At 51.3% G+C, this 19,468-nt stretch overlaps 1 protein-coding gene across 1 annotated transcript in view; it reads left to right on the forward strand.

Moving 5' to 3' along the window:
- The window catches only part of LOC119974252, a 117,113-nt gene that overhangs the window by 85,821 nt on the left and 11,824 nt on the right, over window positions 1-19,468 (forward strand). Inside the window, exons 18-21 of the mRNA XM_038813021.1 lie at window positions 4,932-5,129; window positions 7,632-10,701; window positions 14,225-14,311; window positions 18,351-18,552. Coding sequence (XP_038668949.1) covers window positions 4,932-5,129; window positions 7,632-10,701; window positions 14,225-14,311; window positions 18,351-18,552 — 3,557 coding nt within the window. The remainder of the gene's footprint in view (window positions 1-4,931; window positions 5,130-7,631; window positions 10,702-14,224; window positions 14,312-18,350; window positions 18,553-19,468) is intronic.

The following is a 19,468-nucleotide window of genomic DNA, read 5'->3' on the forward strand; positions in this document are numbered from 1 at the left end:
ATCGCCACTCCCCTTGATTTCAAATCATACCCCGAGTGAAAAACCTGCCCAACCCACCCCTTCCTTAACCTAACCTGGTCCTTCACATGGAGGTGTGTCTCCTGCAAAAAAGACAACTCCCGCTTTCAAGCTCCTGAGGTGCGCGAACACCCGCGACCTTTTAATCGGCCCATTCAGTCCCTGGATGTTCCACGTTACCAACCTTACCGGAGGCTTACGCCTCCAATCCCTCTACTGTCCGTCATCTTCCCCACTTAACACCTGCCCCTTTAATTCCACTCTGTACCTAGCCCATCCCAGATGGCCCCTTTCTTCGCCATTGACCATGTCATCTTTCACCCCCGCCATGTCGCAGAAATCCCCCCACCACCCAGCTTTTCCCCTTCCCCTTCTTCCCCCCCACTTCCCCTTTCCCCCCTCCCCCCGGCCACCCATCTTGGCCTTCTCCCCCACCACCTCACTTCAGTTCACCAGCATAACGTGCTAGCAAGGCTGCCCCTGCCTAAAGGCACATCCTAATGACCTCCCTCTCCCTCTTCACCCCCTCACTCCTCAGCTCAAAGATGAAGGCCTCCTGCTGGCCTTACCCTCCCCCACCCAAACAAGGACTTCTCTTGAACTCCAGGTAGCCTTCTCCAAAAACAAACAGATGTTAAACACAAACAGTCCCATAAAACAGGAGGAGGGATGGGAACATCCATCCCCACATAAACTTTTCACCCCTACAACTCCTTACAATCTCAACATTGAACAGAACCCCCCCCCCCCTACGAAAAAAGGCGAAAATCCCCCAATCCCTACACCCACTTCAAACATGCTCCCAACCATTACATAGTGCCAGCACCCCGGTTCCCAAGCATTGTCCACTCAGTTCTCCCCCAGTTTATGCTCCTTAATTAAGTCTTCGGCCGCTTCTGGGGTCTTGAAATAATACTCCCGGCCTCCGAACGTCACCCATATTTTCGCCGGGTAGAGCACTCCAAACCTGATCTGCCGCCGGTACAGCACCGCCTTGGCCTTGTTGAAACCTGTCCGCCGTTTTGCCAACTCTGCTCCGGTGTCCTGATAAATCCGGATGTTTTTTCCCTCCCAGTCGCAGCTACACTTCTCCCTGTGGAGAATTTTCTCTTTCTCCACAAATTTATGGAGTCTCCCCAGCTCTAGGCTTTTGCCTCAGAGACCTATGCGCTCGGTCCACTTCAGGTGCCTTACCTAGCACTCCTTCTGCCATCAGTCCCGCCAGCATCCTCAAGACGTAGCTCGTGGCACTCACACCTTCCACTCCTTCAGGTAGGCCCACCATTCGCAGGTTCTGTCTTCTCGAGGTATTCTCCTGCTCCTCAACCTTTGCCCTCAGCATTTTACAAAGGTCTCCTCGGAGCCCCACCTCCGCCTCCAGAGCCACCACACGATCGCTGTTGTCCGAGATCACTCCTTCAAACTCCCAAATCTGTGACCCATGCACCTCCAAACACCTCTCCATCCGCTCCAAAGTACTCTTCAGGGGTGCCTCAGCTTCTGCAATGGCCTTTGCATGATCCTCACGCATTTCTTTCCTCTGATTATGCAATTCCTCCTTGATAAAAGTCATCAGTTCCTGTATCTGGGGCCTGACACCTTCCCTCTCCCCGCCTGCATCCTGGAAGAGACTGTCTGTGAAGCATAAGACTGTTTCACCTTTCCAGCCAAACCTCTCACTGTTTTCTGCCCGGTGATCAGAAGACATACCATTCCATGGGTAAACTACTTCTCTAATATTCACCTACGCCTTTTCATCAACATTCCTGGGTAAAAAGAGCCCTTTTCTGTGACTTTGAACAGGAACAGCCCTTTATGTGACCAATCACTCCATGGTCACATGCGGAAGTCGAACACACTCAAATTTAATAATCAAAAAGAATTTAAGAGCAGCATACACTACACCACAAATACAGAAATCAACCTGTTGATTAACCGACTATAATGGAAATACCACAGCCACAAGAGGTTCCTGCTGTCTCATTGTTTGGAATGGCGACATCAAAATGCCAGTTGACTTTGAAATAGTGGAAGATGATAAATCATCACTACTTGGGGTGGATGCTTGCGATAGATTAAACATAGTTTAAAAGATGCACACAACCAAGACTTCGAATGACCAGCTTAAAGAGCCAGGAAAAGCCTTAGTTGTTGCTGATACCTTGTCAAGAGCTAAAAATGACACTGATACCACGGTTTTAGATATAGTGCACGTTGTGGAAACATAAGCTTCATTTCTTACTGAGATGCTACCAGTGTCTGACAATAAACTACGAATCATAAGAGAAAAAACAGAAAAAGACCTGACACTCCAAAGGGTAATCAAATACCTCAAAGAAGGATGGCCCAATGGGTGTTGCTCTGCTTTTCACAGTATCAAAGATGACCACACAGTAATTAATGGATTCCTACTCAAAGGAGACAGGATAGTTATTCCTTCCTGCCTCCGAAAGGGTATCTTGGAACAGATACACAGGGTCACCAAGATATTGAAAAATGTCTTAGATGAGCAAGACAATCTGTGTATTGGCCTGGAATCAACAAGAATGTGGACAATCATGTGCAGGAATGCAGCATTTGTCAGATGCATCAATCTGTGCAATGTAGAAAAAGCTTGGAAGAAAATGAACTCAGCACCAATCCATGGCCGAAAGTTGTTATGGATCTTTAAAGGTTATGCCTATCTAGTCATAATTAACCATTCCAACTATCCCGAGGTGATCACGCTGAATGATTCAACAATGAGAACTGTAATATGAGCAGCAGAATCTGTTTTTGCTCGCCATGGAATTCCATGACACATTGTCTCTGACAATGGTTCTTGCTTCACCAGCTGGGAGTGGACACAATTTGCAGAACGTTATAATTTTAATCACATCACATCAAGCCCATTGTACCTCCAAACTAATGGCAAAGCAGAGAAAGGCAGAGGAACAGTAAAAAAACTATTCAGCAAAGCACTCGATAACAAGAAAGATTTATCTGTGGCACTGTTGACATACAGAGCTACCCCATTGTCATCAGGTTTGGTGCCTGCTCAGATGTTGCTGGGAAGAAAAATTCGCACCACGTTACCAGAGATCGCGATTAAGAATATGAATGATCAAGAAATATACAACCACCTACAGTTACAAAACCAAAAACAGAAAGACTACTTCAACAAGCACACAAAATCTTTATCAAAGTTAAAAGAAGGAGACTACGTTTGTATACAAAATCCTGATGGTGGATGGCAACATAGAGCTAAGGTTTTAAGACAAGTTGCACCAAGATCGTACTTGGTTCAGACTGAACAAGGTTCGATGTTTAGAAGAAAAAGAAGAGCATTACTGCAAATAAAATAAAAAGTTCCATCTCAAACTCAGAACACTATTGCTCAGGATGTCATTTTCAAAAACCTTGACTTCCCTAATCCTTCATTATCACCAATGCATCAGGACAATTTTGAAGATAACTTGCATACTTTGACAAAACCACTGAGAAGATCAAATAGAACAAGGAAACCATCGAAAGATGAAATTTGGAATGACTGTAATAACTATTCATCTGTCATCACCAATGTGACTTAACATTTATTTTTGTAACTGAATGTAAAAACAAGTTGATGATTCATGCTTGCTAATGTACTGTTCAAAGAACAAATGTTACAAAGTTTATAACCTTTTTCTTTCCAAAGAAAGGGGGATGTGACATTATCATCATGTAAAAAACTGGAAGGGTTACTGTTATGTCCAAATCAACCGCTAGAGGGAGCTAGATGTAGAACTATATAAGGCATCAACGCTAAACCTTGTGGGTGAGAGGTTGAGGAGAAAGCTAGAGGACAGACTGAAGGAAAGATAGTGGAGTATGAGCAGATCGTAATTTATGTAATAGTGTAGAGATTAGTAGTAGATAAGTGTGGATTATATGTTTATTATATAGGAGTACGTGTCGAATCCAATTAAGTAGTGTTAATAAATTTATAGCTTTGTTCAATTTAAAAGCTATTTGTGGTCTTTGTGAACACTACGCCAACCATCCTAGAATTAGCAACACAAAAAACACCACCCAACCCAAACCTCTCGATTAGATTCCAGTCTGTAACTCGCTCTCGGGTATCTGTTATTCTATATATAAACCCCCTGATCTCCTCGATTCGATTCCAGTCGATAGCTCACTCCCAGGTATCTGTTATTCCATATAAAAACCACCCAAACCCCTCAATTTGATTCCAGTCTGTAACTCACTCCCGGTTATCTGTAAGTCTACATATAAACCATCCAAACCCCTCAATTAGATTCCAGTATGTGTAACTCACGGGTATCTGTTATTCTCTAAAATACCCTGAAGCTCTCGATTAGATTCCAGTCTGTAACTCACTCCCGGCTGTATGCTTCACTTTCTGCCTTCCTGCAGTGATCTCGCGTCGAATAAAAAACTACACCGGCTGTGAGACGCTTTGGGCCGTCGCAAGGGGGTGATGGGTGTTGGAGAAATGCGACTGCTGACTGCTTCGGTCCATCAAGTCTTGCCCACCTCTGCATTGGCTGGGGCATCACATCAAGGCACATGTTGCTCCATTTTCTCCCACCTAACCACGTGCCCCAGCCCGCCCCACCCCTCTTCTTGCCGAAAAGCCCCAGGTCCAGTAAAACATGAAAAATTGAAATTTCCCCTCCGTCACCATCCCTCAAGTGATTGAATCTTGACGTGTTGAACAGAAGCAGTGTAGAACTCCTGTGAGCACTGTGCTGCCCTTCTGGTAGTGCTCTCCTGCAGTTCGTGTGAGACGGGGGGGGGGGGGGGGGCTAACCTTTAGCTTGTCTGTAATTTTCTGTTGCCTGCTCTCGAGCTGATATCGGGAGGAGGTGCAGCTTTTCTTCTGTTCTGACCTTGCTTTGATTTTTCTTTATCCTCTACCCCTCCCACAGATGTGAGTGACGCCGTGGAAGCTGCCGGGAAGGATCGGACGGACTGTCCGCGTTCACCCGAGCGCCACTCCGTTGGGAGCCAGAAAGCCAGACCCCTGCCCCCTCCTCGTACGCTCCCCTGCAGCCGCATCAAGACCCCAAGTTTTCCTGCAGGCTCCCGATGGTCATCAGGGAGCTCGCGGCCCCTCCCGTCTCCTGGTATGTTTTCCAAGACTGGGTCACTTTTCAAACTGTAAAATAAAAATCACTTATTGTCACAAGTAGGCTTCAAATGAAGTTACTGTGAAAAGTCCCTAGTCGCCACATTCCGGCGCCTGTTTGCGTGGATCTTCGCCATGTTGGATCACATTGAATTTTGTTTAACGCTTTTCGTGGACATGGCTGAGTGGGCCCAGCCTTTATCGACCATTCCTAATTGCCCCTCAGGAAGGTGGTGAGTGAGCCGCCTTCTTGAACCTCTGCCGTCCCTTGGGGTGTACCCACTGTGCTGTTAGGGAGGGAGTTCCAGGATTTTGACCCGGTGACACTGAAGGCATGGCCAATATATTTCCAAGTGAGGGTGGTGAGTGACTTTGAAGGGAACCTCCAGGTTGTGGGGTTTCCAGGCTGCTCTTGTCCTTCTAGATGGTGGTGGTCGTGGATTTGGAAGGTGCTGCCAAAGGAGCTTTGGTGAGCTGCTGCAATGCATCTTGTCGATGGGTACACATGGCTGCCACTGTGCGTCAGTGGTGGAGGGAGCGAATGTTGTGGATGGGGTACCAATCAAGCTGCTCTGTCCTGGATGTTGTCAAGTTTCTTGAGTGTTGTTGGAGCTACACTCATCCAGGCAAGTGGAGAGCATTCCATCACAATCCTGATTTGTGCCTTGTCGATGGAGGACAGGCTTTGGAGGGGTCAGGAAGTCAAAAACACAGATACAGGACTTTCGGTCCATCTACTCTGTGATGGTGCTCCTGCCCCACACAAGCCTCCTCCTACCCCCTCTTTTCATCTCCCCCCCCCACCCCCCCCCCCCCCCACCCCATCACCATATCCTTAAATGGTCCATACCCCTAGACACCTCCATCATGTTTTTCATGGTATTTCTCCCTGTTCTTCGCCGCCTGCACTGGGGCATAATGCCCAATTTACAGAGAGTCCAGTACTCTAAAATGAAAAAAAAATGAAATGAAAATCGCTTATTGTCACAAGTAGGCTTCAATGAAGTTACTGTGAAAATCCCCTAGTCGCCACATTCCGGCGCCTGTCCGGGGAGGCTGGTACGAGAATCGAACCGTGCTGCTGGCCTGCCTGGTCTGCTTTACAAGCCAGCGATTTAGTTCAGTGAGCTAAACCAGCTCAACCAATGTAGTAACAGACTTCAGGGAGGCAATAGACAGAGAAGTATGAAGTGATGCATTTTGGTGGAGGGAATGAGAATAAGTATAATGTACATCCTACGCTCCTAAAGTGGGTGCAAGAGCAGAGAAACCTGGGGTTTCACCAACGCAAATTCCTGCAGGTGGCAGGGCCAGTTCAGAAGGTAAAGTTCATAAAGCATCCGGTATCTTTAGATTTATAAATAGAGGCACGGAGCAATCTGCTCAGTTCCCGTCCCAATATCCTTCATATCCCTCGGTTAGACCACACTGGGAGCACTGTGCATAGTTCTGGTCTCCATATCCCTTGGTTAGACCACACTTGGAAAACTGTGCACAGTTCTGGTCTTCATATCCCTCAGTTAGACCATACTTGGAGCACTGTGCGTAGTTCTGGTCAGCATATTACTTGGTCTAACCACACTTGGAGCACTGTGCACAGTTCTGGTCTCCGTACCCTTGGTTGGACCACACTGGGAACACTGTGCACAGTTCTGGTCTCCATATCCCTCAGACCACACTTGGAGCACTGTGCACAGTTCTGGTCTCCATATCCCTCAGACCACACTTGGAGCACTGTGCACAGTTCTGGTCTCCGTACCCTTGGTTGGACCACACTGGGAACACTGTGCACAGTTCTGGTCTCCATATCCCTCAGACCACACTTGGAGCACTGTGCACAGTTCTAGTCTCCATATCCCGCAGTTAGTCGACACTTGGAGCACTGTGCACAGTTCTGGTCTCCATATCCCGTGGTTAGACCACATTTGTAGCACTGTGCATATTTCCCGTCTCCATATCCCTTGGTTAGACCACACTTGGAGCACTTTGCACAGTTCTGGTCTCTAAATCCCTTGGTTAGACCACTTTTGGAGCACTGAGCATAGTTCCCGTCTCCATATTCCTTGGTTAGACCATACACAGCATTGTGCAGTTATGGTCTCCATATGCCTTTGTTGGACCACACTGGGAGAACTGTGCACAGTTCCAGTCTCCATACTATGAGGAGCTTATCAAAGTTTTGGAGAAGGTGCAAAAGGTATTTCCAATGATGATCCCAGAACTGAGAGGTTATGCCGATCAGGAAATAGTGAACAGGTAAGGAGTCTTTTCTCTGCAAAAGAGAATGCTGAGGGGGTGACCGGATTGAGGTCTTTAAAATTGGGAATGGGTTTCAATATAATCAATGAAGAGAAGCTGTTTCCACTTGTGTCGGTGGGAGTTGGGAGACAAGAACTCGTGCGACGGTCACTGATAAATCCAATGGGAAATTCAGGACAAACTTCTTTACCCAGAGAGTGATCCTGTTCTAATTGAGCTATTGCCCTCTTGTGTTTTTCAGGGAGCCCAGCCTCTGTATCTCATCACATCCTCACCGTCAGTGACCCTGCCATCTCTCCAAACCGTCGTTCAGTGGTGCTCAGGCGCCACAGTTTGATATCCCACCACCCTGCACCCAGGAGCAAGGTTACCTCTCCACCTCGGTCTGTGGGGGCTACTGCCAGGGCCCCTGCCACCTCGCACTCCTTCAGGACCAAGGATGGCATCTCCCTGTCTCACCAGCTGGTCAACGCCTCCTTCTGCGACGGGACACTGAGCGCCATGATGGACAGGCGCGGCGGGAAGTCAGAAAGCCCGTCCGCCCCTTTGAGCTCAGCCGGCAAGCAGACGGGACTTGCCGACATCTTCAGCCGGCCACCGGGCGACTCGTGCCCTCCCTCTGTCCCTGCCTCCAGCACACCGTCTCCAGATCCCTGTCTCATTCAACGCAATGGGCTGGAGAGGGATACCACAGCCAGCCAGCCCTCCCGGGGAGAGGAGGGGGAGGAGGAGGGGAGCGGTGGGGATGGCGAGATTGGGAGATCTCACAGCTCCAGGAAGACGGGTCCGGGACTGCCCGCGGGACCCCGGCAGCAACAGCAAGGCCCCCTCAAGCCCAAGATCGTGGAGACCTACGGGCAGTTTGGCATCAGGAGGATGGAGGCTTCTGAGCTGAGCGGGCGGCCTGTGGTACACAGGAGGTTGTCGCCGGGCAAGGATCCGCTCGAGCTGCCCTGCCCGCTGAGTGCTGCCGAGCTGCTGGCCCCCAGCTTTGCCGGAGACAGTCCGGACAGGGGCAGGGGAGATGCAGGGGAGGCGGCCTCTCTCCTGGATGATGGCGACCACCCCTTTGACTCCATTGACATCGATATTGTGTCTGTCCTGAACTCTCCCAATCTGCTAGCCTGCGGTGCGCAGGGCGAGACAATCCTGACCGAGTCCTACCAGGACCAGACGCTACATTATGGGGCCCAAATTATTGTGGGCGATCAGCGTGAATCAGGTACCGGAGCCTGCAAGGGGAAGTACCCCGTGCCGGTCGAGCTACTCACCGTGACGGAGGAGGTGGACGATGGGGCCAATTCCTCAGACGACGACCTGGACAACTACTACAACTTTGCTCGCACGGTGGTGACCGAGGAGGTGATGGACCAGTTGGCGTCCGAGTGCTTCAGCCTTGACGGGGAGGTCCCCCGCATCGACCAGCTCGATGGGGTGGATGATTCAGCGGATCGGCCGGCCAGTCAGAAGCCTGCCAAGGACGGGGGCCGGGCGGGAGTCACCACTGTGGAAGACGGGACGCGGGCTGAGGGCGGCGAGGAGGGGACGGCGCGAGACGAGGCGGAGAGCGCAGTCAGTGAGCCCCTCGTCAGGACGGGGAGCGCAGACCACAATGGAGGGTCAGCCTCCAAGGATGAGGAAGCCTCGCCCACTCCTGGCAAAGGGGCACAAGAACCTGAAGGCATCACCGAAGAGCTGGGCAACATCCTCCCGTCGGAGATCATGGACTTTGTGCTGAAGAATTCCTCTGGCATGCCGACCGCAGGGGAAGGTACTGAGGCGGGGGCGGCATTGCAGCTCACTGCCCCGCCCGAGGCCAGAACCAATTTTGCTTTGTCCTTGCAGCCGAGCCCGGATCTGGGCAGCCCTCGTGCCAAAGAGACAGAGGTGGGCCAGCCACCACCTGCTGTGCATGATCTCCGAACCACGTCGTCCTCTACTGTACAGAACAACCACGTCTCCTCAGAGAAGAGGAGCCCCACAATCACCTCAGATGGTCAGGCTACACATGCCAAATCAGCACCAGGCAGCGAAGAAAAGGGGCCGATTCAGAGCCCAGCTCAGGACAGCCCCAAAGAAAGTACACCCCAGCCTCCTGACGGCGACCCCCACTTCCCGGAGCCCCCCCAGATTCAGAGGGTGTGCGCCAACCTTGCCGCGGAGGCGCCAGAGCTGGATGACCAGGGGACCGAGAAGGAAAGCCCGGGGGGAGCCCAGAACCCTGCTCCGAAGAGTGTGATCCTGGTGAACAAGCACGGGCATCATATGGTCATTCTTAAGAGTGCGCAGGACAACCTTGCCGAGATGGGGAAGCCAAAGACGGCCACCGCCGCAGGGCACAGCATTACCAAGTCCGGCTCGCCTCCAGGCCAGGGTCCCAAGCCAACATTGCAGCCCATCGCCGTTGGCAAAGCCCCCGCCAGCACAGCATCCAGAATTGCACCAGTCCCGGAGAGGCAAGTTCAGAACCTGAAGACTCCACTCAAGCTGGTGGCGCCCATGGTAGCTGCAAAGTTCCCCTCGGACATGTTGGCCGGCGGCCGGATGGGCTTGCCCATTGCCCGGGCACCGCAGCCACTCGACCACCCGCCACAGAAGGGGCTGGCCGGCATTATTCAGCTTTCCAAGCCTGAGGTGGTCTACATCAACCAGCCCACCCAGCAGAACTACGGTGCAGTCCTGGTGGGCACCCCGGGGCCCGTAACCTTGCTGAGGCCGCCTGAGGTCCCCTCGCTGGCCATCAGCTCGTCCATCCTCAACGTGGTGTCGGTGCAGCCTGGCGGGCCAGTGCTGGCCACCAGCAGTATCCCAGTGACGGGCCAGCTTGTCAATCAGGGGCCCCTGAGCATTGGCACCGCGCAACTCCTGGCCCAGGACTGCAGGGGGGCCGTTGGAAACCTTGTATTCGCTCGGAGGGAGCAGCAGATGACGTGCATTGTGCCGATCTCACAGAGCACCACTCCGAGCCTGGTGGCTGGCCCCCAGAAGGTCCAAGTGATACCGGCCCCTGTGCTGGGGTACAGCAGCCAGCAAATGCCAAGTTCCAAGCCCCTCGATGCTGCGAAGGTTGGAAGCACCAACGTCAAGACGCTAAGTGTGGCAGGCAGCCAAAGGAACAGTTTGCAAACCGTTACTTCTCCACCAGATCAGTACTCCACCCAGCCTACCTCCGGACTCAAACACGCCTTCTTGTCCTCCGACAGGGTCCACGTCAAGAAGCAAAAAACCTCACACATTTGGGTGGATCAGTTTGGGACAGAGCGCAAGGTCCTGGAGGATCTTCCGAAGGTCCAGCCCCCCACTTCCTTAGGGTAAACCTGTGTCTTGTTTCTTGTCTTGGGCCGGGCGAGAGAGTCTTAGCCAGGGACGGGGGTCCACGCCAATGAAGAGCAGTCGGGAAAATGTTAGGACTGTTCCGGGAGCCAATGGGGCACCGGAGGAGGCCATTCACCATATCCAATGCATGCTGTCTCTTTGTGTAGAGCAATCCAGGAGGAAACCAGAGCACCCGAGGAAACTCGCGCAAACAAGGTGATAAGGTGCAAACTTTACATAGTCAGTCATCCAGGACTGGAATCGAACCTGGGAACCTGGCAGCGTGAGGCAGCAGTGCTCATCACTGTGTCACCATGCTGCTCACATTTCCCTCAAGTCTCCATCCAGTTTCCTCTTGAAATCTCTTGGTCGCCTCCGCTCCACACCCCCTCATAGGCAGCAAGTTCCAGCTCATCACTACTTGCTAGGTAAAGAAATACATCCTTGCATCCCCCCGCAAAACCTTAAGTCTGTGCACCCCCACCCACCCACCCCAGCTAACAGCAACAGCTTTTCTTTTTCTATCTGGTCTAAACCTGTCGTCACCTCATCCACCTCATCGAACATAGAAAAATACAGCACAGAACAGGCCCTTCGGCCCACGATGTTGTGCCGAACTTTTGTCCTAGATTAAGAACAAATTAATCTACACCTCACCGTTCTACCGTAATCCATGTACTTATCCAATAGCCGCTTGAAGGTCCCTAATGTTTCCGACTCAACTACTTCCACAGGCAGTGCGTTCCATGCCCCCACTACTCTCTGGGTAAAGAACCTACCTCTGACATCCCCCTATATCTTCCACCATTCACCTTAAATTTATGTCGCCTTGTAATGGTTTGTTCCACCCGGGGAAAAAGTCTCTGACTGTCTACTCTATCTATTCCCCTGATCATCTTATAAACCTCTATCAAGTCGCCCCTCATCCTTCTCCATTCTAATGAGAAAAGGCCTAGCATCCTCAACCTTTCCTCGTAAGACCTACTCTCCATTCCTGGCAACATCCTGGTAAATCTCCTTTGCACCTTTTCCAAAGCTTCCAAATCCTTCCTAAAATTAAGCGGCCAGAACTGCACACAGTACTCCAAATGTGGCCGTACTCGATCAAACATCTCCCTTCAATCGCCTTAGGCCCAAGCAGAACAACCCCAGTTGCTCCGACCCTAACCTCGGGAGCTGGAGTTCGCTTATTGCTGGAACCACTCTGGTAAATCTCCCTCCGTGGCCCTCTCGAGGGTCTCTCACATCCTTCCCCCACACTGGTGGCTAGAGCTGGACTGGATGCTGCAGTCTAGTTGGAACGGAGAGGGTTATGAGGGTGAACTGACAGAGATCTCGATGGAAATAAAGGTGGTGACATAACAGTATTGTGGCCAGACTAGTGATCCAGAGACCCAGAGTGATTCTCTGGGTTCGAATCCCACCAGAGCGGATGGTGAAATTTGAATTCAGTACATATCTGGAATTTAAAAAACAATTGTCTTAAAAACCCACCTGGTTCACTTAATGTCCCTTTAGGGAAGGAAATCTGCCATCCTTACCTTGGCCTGGCCTACATGTGACTCCAGACCCACAGCAGTGTGCGTTGACTCTCAAATGCCCCCCCCCCCCCCCCCCCCCCCCCCCCCAGGGCAATTAGGGATGTGAAATATTTTCACCCAGAATGCCAAGTTCGATTCTCGGTTTGGGTCACTGTCTGTGCGGCGTCTGCACGTTCTCCCCGTGTCTGCATGGGTTTCCTCCGGGTGCTCCGGTTTCCTCTCACGGTCCAAAGATGTGCGGGTTAGGTGGATTGGCCATGCTAAATTGCCCTTAGTGTCCAAAAAGGTTATGTGAGGTTACTGGGTTACAGAGATAAAGTGGAGGTGTGGGCTTAAGTAGGGTGCTCTTGGGCGGCACGGTGGCACAGTGGTTAACATTGCTGCCTACGACACTGAGGACCCGGGTTCGAATCCCGGCCCTGGGTCACTGTTTGTGAGGAGTTTGCACATTCTCCCCCTGTCTGCGTGGGTTTCACCCCCACAATCCAAAGATGTGCAGGATAGGTGGATTGGCTACGCTAAATTGCCCCTTCTCTGATTCTATGCCTTTGGGGTGGGCAGTTTGTGGTCTTATAGCCGGAGAGTCGTACCTCACAGAAGAGGCCCCTCCGCCCATTCAGTCTACGCTGCCAAACTTACACCAAGTCGATAGTAATCCCACTTCCCTGCACTTGGCCCATAGCTTTGAACGTTATGACATTTCACATGCTCATCCAAGTGCTGCTCAAAGGTTTTGAGGTTCACCCACCTCTACTACACTCCTAGAGCAGTGCATTCCAGATTCCTGCCGCCCTTTGGGTGGAAAAATGTCTCCTCAAATCCCTGCTAAACCTCCTGTCCTTCACCTTAAAATTATGTCCTCCTCTTGATTGATCCTTCGACTGTGGGGAACAGCTGCTTCGTATCCACCCTGTCGACGCCCCCTCATAATAGCAGGTTCTAACTTATTCTGCCCCCCCCCCCCGCCCTCACCAATCCACCCGCATCAGCCATCTCTGCTCAAGGGAAAACAACTCCAGCCTAACCAGCCTGTCTTCATAGATCAAATGTTCCAGCCCGGGGAGCATCCTTGTCTCCTCTGCACCCTCTCCGGCACAATCACATCCTTCCTATAGTACCAGTCCTACAGTACTCCAGCTGTGGCCTAACCAGAGGTCTGTTGGGTGGCGGTTGATTCCGTAGCTAATTTGAACAGGGGGTCGGACAGGTGCTGAATGATGAGGAACTTGGGATTAAACACAGCTGCTCCCTGAACACGCCAGGGCATGCTGGAGAGGCCCAAGTTGGCTCCTCCTGTGCCATAAGTTTAGCTGATTCTGTAACCGTCACTTGAGTTAGAGCGGTTGAGGCGTTGGAAGAGCTTAGTTCAGGTGTTATTTTGTGTCCGTGAAGAGTTTGCTGATTTGTACTCTGACCCTTACTACTGTACACAGGAGGCTAGTCGGCCCTTGGTGCTCATTGAAAGATCTCCAATTAGTGGTCACTCACTCCTCTTTCCCCCCAAATTCCTGCAAATAATTCCTTCCAGTATTTCTCCAATTGCCCCTTTTGACAGTTCCTATTGAATCTGCTTCCACTGCAGTTTCAGGCACCTTCCAGATCACAACTGTAAAATAAAAATTCCTCTGCCGCTTGGGAAATGCTCTCCTTATCAACTCTATCCAAATCCACTCTTCCCCCCCCCCCCCCCCCCCCCCCTCAAGATTGAACATCTTGATTCCATCTCCTCTTAACTGTCTCTGCTCCGAGGAGACCGGTCCCAGCTTCTCCCAGTCTCTGCCTGAGCTGAAGTCCCCTCATACACATCTGTTCAATCTCCTGTGCACACTGGTTCCTGCTGCTTGTAGAGCCTCGTCCCCCTCGGGGAGAATGCAGATGCCCATGAGAATAAGAGGGGAGGCAGGGACGGGACGAATCGTAGACAGAGCTGTGTGTGCAGACGCCTGTAACCCGCGATAACTGTTCTCTTGTTTCACAGGAATGGACGTGTTCGGATTAAGACACCGACCATTAAAGCCACTTTGGACCTGGATCGGATGGAGCACCTGAACTCCGAAAACACCAAGTGCGTAACTCAATTTTTCATTTCTGCATTTGCATCTTTCTCTGTCTGCGGTGTGAGCTTTGGGCTACAACTTTGATGGTCTGGTGTCTTGTGTGGCCAGAGATCTGCGCAGTTCAAGCTTTGGCTGCGAGCATAAGCTTGGTAGCCATCCTGGTTCAGGAAACAGTTGGCCATCTTTTGGGGACACCTGGCGGCCATCTTTGTGGGTATAGAACATAGAATGATACAGCGCAGTACAGGCCCTTCGGCCCTCGATGTTATAGCGGGCGGCTGTCTTTGTAGGGACACCAGGGGCCATCTTTATGGGGACGCCGGGCAGCAATTAATAAATTCACCTCCGCTTTCTTGAATTTTCGTGATGAATGACTTTTATTTAATATTTTTTATTCTCCTTTTTCACATTTTCTCCCAAATTTACACCCACCAACAATAAACAATAATCAGTAATAAATATGTCAATCCCCATATCAATAACAACGATCCTATCCTCCCACCAAACCCCAAACATTAGCCCGCATGTTCACAGAAACAAATGACAAAAAGGAATTAGGGATCACCTATCGTTGCCATTAACACACTTAGCCCCCCTCCCCCCAACACTCCCACCCACACACCCCAACTAATGTTCGATGTTACCCAGTTCTTGAAAGTGCATAATGAATAATGCCCATGAATTGTAGAACCCCTCCATCCTTCCCCTCAGTTCAAGCTTAACCTTATCAAGAGTCAAGAATTCCAACAGGTCCCCTCGCCACGCCAGGGCACAGGATGGAGAGGTTGTTCTCCAACCTATCAGGATCCGCCTTTGGGCGATCAACGAGGCAAAGGCTACAACATCTGCCTCCGCACCTGTTTCCAACCCTGGCTGGTCCGACACCCCGAATATGGCCTCCTGGGGGCCCGGGACCAGTTTCACGTGCACCACTTTAGAACTTACCCTAAAAACCTCCTTCCAGTATCCTCCAGCTTTGGACACGACCAAATCATATGGAAGTCCGGAGCACCTCACACCAGAACCCCTCCTCCATATCCTCTCCCAACTCTTCCTCCCACTTTGCTTTGATCCCTTCCAGTGGTGCCTTCTCCTCTTCCAAAATAGCTCTGTAAACCGCTGATCCAACCTCTTCTCCAGTCCCCCTGTCGTCAGCATCTCCTCCAACAATGTGGAGGCCGGCTCCACAGGGAAGCTCTGTATCTCCATTCTGGCAAAATCTCAAACCTGCATGTATCTAAACATTTCCCCCTGCTCCAGCCATACTTCACTTCCAGCTCCTTCAATCCTGCAAACCGACCCGAAAGAAGCAAATTTGTTAGTGTCTTAATCCCCTTCTCCTCCCATTTCCGAAAATTTCCATCCCACCTCCCTGGCTCTAATCTGTGGTTCCCCCGAATTGACATTTCCCTCGACCCTGCCCCCAACCCGAAGTGTTGGCGAAACTGCCTCCAAATTATCAATGATGCTATTATTACCGGACTCCCTGAATATTTCCCCGGGGCTATCGGGAGCGGCGCTGTTGCTAGTGCTTTCAATCCCGACCCCCTGCACAAACTCTCCTCCATTCTGACCCGCTGGGAATCAACCCCTCTGACCCAGCTCCGCACTTTCTCCATATTCGCCGCCCAGTAGTAATACATCAGGTTCGAAAGACCCAAACCCCCTGCCTGCCTTCCCCTCTGTAGCAACACCATTCTAACTCTGGCCACTTTCCGTCCCCATATGAATGAGGTAATCCTTCCCTGAATCTAATGAAAAAAGCCTTTGGCAGGAAAATCGGCAGGCATTGAAAAATAAACAGAAATCGCAGCAACATTCATTTCAACCGCCTGTACCCAACCCGCCAGTGACAGAGGGAGACCATCCCACCTTGCCAGGTCAGCTTTCACTCTCCCCACCAAACTAGTCTTGTACCTGTGAAGCCGCCACCCATTCCCGGGCAACCTGCACCCCCAGGTACCTAAAGTGGGTCCCTGCCCTACGGAATGGCAGCTTGGGCTGAAGCTGCAGCAAGAGACAGCACGGCGGAGGACCGGACCTCTGGTTTGTCGGCCCAGCGGTCAACGGAGCAGCTGATGCAAGATATTCAGAAAGGCTTTGCTAAGCAAAAACGGGATTGCTTGGACCCGATAGAAGAGTCAATTGAGCGGCTGTAGCTGAGATTGGACGCCCACGATTGGGCGATCCAGAAGATAGAGAAGGCGCTGGCTGAGCAGGAGGAACATCAAACTGTGGTGGAGTTGGAGGTGGGGATCCTAAGAGACCAGCAGAAGTAGTTCCTGGAGAAGGTGGAAGACCTAGAGAATAGGTCTCGCCGGCAGAACTTGAGAATCGGTGGGCTCCCGGAGGGGTCCGAACTAGCGGACGCTGGGGCCCACATCGCGGACATCTTTGAGAAGCTGCTGGGGGTGGGGCATTCTCACGGCCCTTGGAGGTAGATAGGGCTCACAGAGCACTCGCGAGGAAGCCGCAAATGGGAGACCCCCCCCCCCCCGAGGGCAATGGTGGTAAGATTCCACAGATACTTGGATAAGGAGCGCATTCTACAGTGGGCCAAGCAGACACCGAGCTGTACGTGGGACAACAGTATCCTGGGGGTTTACCAAGACCTGAGTGTGGAGGTGGCCAGGAGCAGAGCAGATTAGGTCGATCCTTTTTAAGAAAAAGGTGAAGTTCGGACTGTTGTATCCGGCCAGTCTCTGAGTCACGCACAAGGAACAGCACTTTTATTTTGAGTCGCCTGAGGACCGCTGGACTTTGCGAAAAGGAAAGGACTGGTGGTGGACTGAGGACTGAGAGCAGGGATTGAGAGGATGGGGGTTATGTTTATAGAGGGGAGCTTTACGAGTATGAGGGCGCTAGAAGAGAAGTTTGGGTTGGCGAGGGGAAACAAATTCAGGTATCTGCAGGTGTGGGACTTCCTACGTAAATGGGTGTCAACCTTCCTGCTCCTACCGCTAAGGGGGATTCAGGACAGGGTAGTTTCCAGAGGGTGGGTAGGAGAAGGGAGCGTCTCTGACATTTACAAGGAACTTATGGGGTCAGAGGAGACGCAGACCGAGGAGCTGGAGCGCAAGTGGGAGGAGGAGCTGGGAGGAGAGATAGAGGATGTTCTATGGGCGGACGCGTTGAGTAGAGTCAACGCGTCTGCAACATGTGCCAGGCTCAGCCTGATACAATTCAAGGTCGTTCATCGGACTCACATGACAGTGGCCCTGATGAGCAGATTCTTTGGGGTAGAAGACAAGTGTGCAAAATGTGCGGGAGGACCAGCGAACCATGTCCACATGTTCTGGACATGTCCGAAGCTTAGGGAATTTTGGCAGGGGCTTGCAGATGTCATATCCACGGTGTTAAAAACAAGGGTGGCACTGAGTTCAGAGGTGGCGATTTTCGGGGTGTCGGAAGATCCGGGAATCCAGGAGGAGAAAGAGGCAGACATTCTGGCCTTTGCTTCCCTGGTAGCCCGGAGACGGACACTATTAGCTTGGAGGGACTCAAAGCCCCCGAAGTCGGAGTGCTGGCTATCGAACGTGGCTAGCTTTCTCTGTTTGGAGAAAATCAAGTTCGCCTTGAGGGGGTCACTGTTAGGGTTCGCCCGAAGGTGGCAACAGTTCGTCGACTTCTTCGCGGAAAATTAATCGCCAGCAGAGGGGGGAGGGGGGATTAGTTTAGCTTAGAGTAGGGGGTTAATAAAGGTGGGACCTGTAAGGAAGGGAGATGGCTTTTGCACTATGTTTATAGCTTCATGAACATTGTTTATTTGGTTGTTGTTGCAACACCAAAAATACCTCAATAAAATGTTTATTAAAATAAAAAGAAATGTCTCCTCATTTCTGTCTGAATCTCAGCACTCCCTCAATACTGACCCTCCGAGAATGCAGCGCTCCCTCAGTACTGACCAATTGACAGTGCAACACTCCCTCAACACTGACCCTCCGACAGTTCAGCGCTCCCTAAATATTGTCCTTCTGAATATAGGAATGCCAGTGTAAAATACATATTGACTCTGGTATTTTCTTCCTCTCCTGTCCCTGGATATAGGTCAGGCCAGATTGATGACCCATCATCGCGTTTATTCGGACTCTCGATGCGAGATTCTACCAGCCATCACAGCAATCGTCGCAGTCCCACCAGAGAATGGAAGCACTGTTCAGGTAGTGTGGGAGCGGAGTGGGTGAGGGATTTTGTTGGTGAAATAATTAAGGAGGAGGGAATTGAGTTTGTTCTTGGGGAGAAGGATACGTAACAGTAAATCTCTGTGCAAAGAGGAAGATAGACTCATTCTCCTTTTTTTTTAAATATAAAATTAGAGTACCCAATTAATTTTTTCCAATTAAGGGGCAGTTTAGCGTGGCCAATTCACCTCGCCTGCGCATCTTTGGGTCATGGGAACAAAACCCTTGCAAACACTTGGAGAATGTGCAAACTCCACAAGGAGAGTGACCCAGAGCCCGGGTCGAACCTGAGACCTCGGCGCCGTGAGGCAGAAGTGCTAACCACTGCGCTACCACGCTGCCCTCTGATTCTCCTGGTTTTCCATTCAATCCTCACCCTTCCCATCTCTATCTCTGTCACCTCGTCCAGCCCCTGCAACCCTCCTGCTCTGTCACTGTCCCTCACTCTCTCTGTCCCTCGCTCTCTCTCTCTCTGTCCCTCGCTCTCTCTCTCTGTCCCCTCGCTCTCTCTCTCTGTCCCTCGCTCTCTCTACTCTGTCCCCTCCGCTCTCCTCATCATCTCTGTCCATCGCTCGCTCTCTCTCTGTCCCTCGCTCGCTCTCTCTCTCTGTCCCTCGCTTGCTCTCTCTGTGTCCCTCGCTCTCTCTCTGTCCCTTGCTCTCTCTTTCTCTCTGTCCCTCGCTCGCTCTTTCTCTCTGTCCCTCGCTCTCTCTGTGTCCTTCGCTCTCTCTCTCTCTGTCCCTGGCTCTGTCCCTCGCTCTCTCTCTCTGTCCTCGCTCTCTCTCTGTCCCTCGCTTTCTCTCTCTTCTCTATCTCGTCTGTCCCTCGCTCTCTCTGTCTTGTCCCTTGTCTCTCTCTCTCTGTCCCTCGCTCTCGCTCTCTCTCTCTCTGTCCCCCTTCTCTCTCTCTCCTCTCTCTCTCTCTCATCTATGTCCTCACTCTATCTCTGTCCCTCTCTCTCTCTATCTCCTGTCACCTCTCTCT

Source organism: Scyliorhinus canicula, chromosome 12, assembly GCF_902713615.1.
Source record: "Scyliorhinus canicula chromosome 12, sScyCan1.1, whole genome shotgun sequence".
Taxonomy (NCBI): domain Eukaryota; kingdom Metazoa; phylum Chordata; class Chondrichthyes; order Carcharhiniformes; family Scyliorhinidae; genus Scyliorhinus; species Scyliorhinus canicula.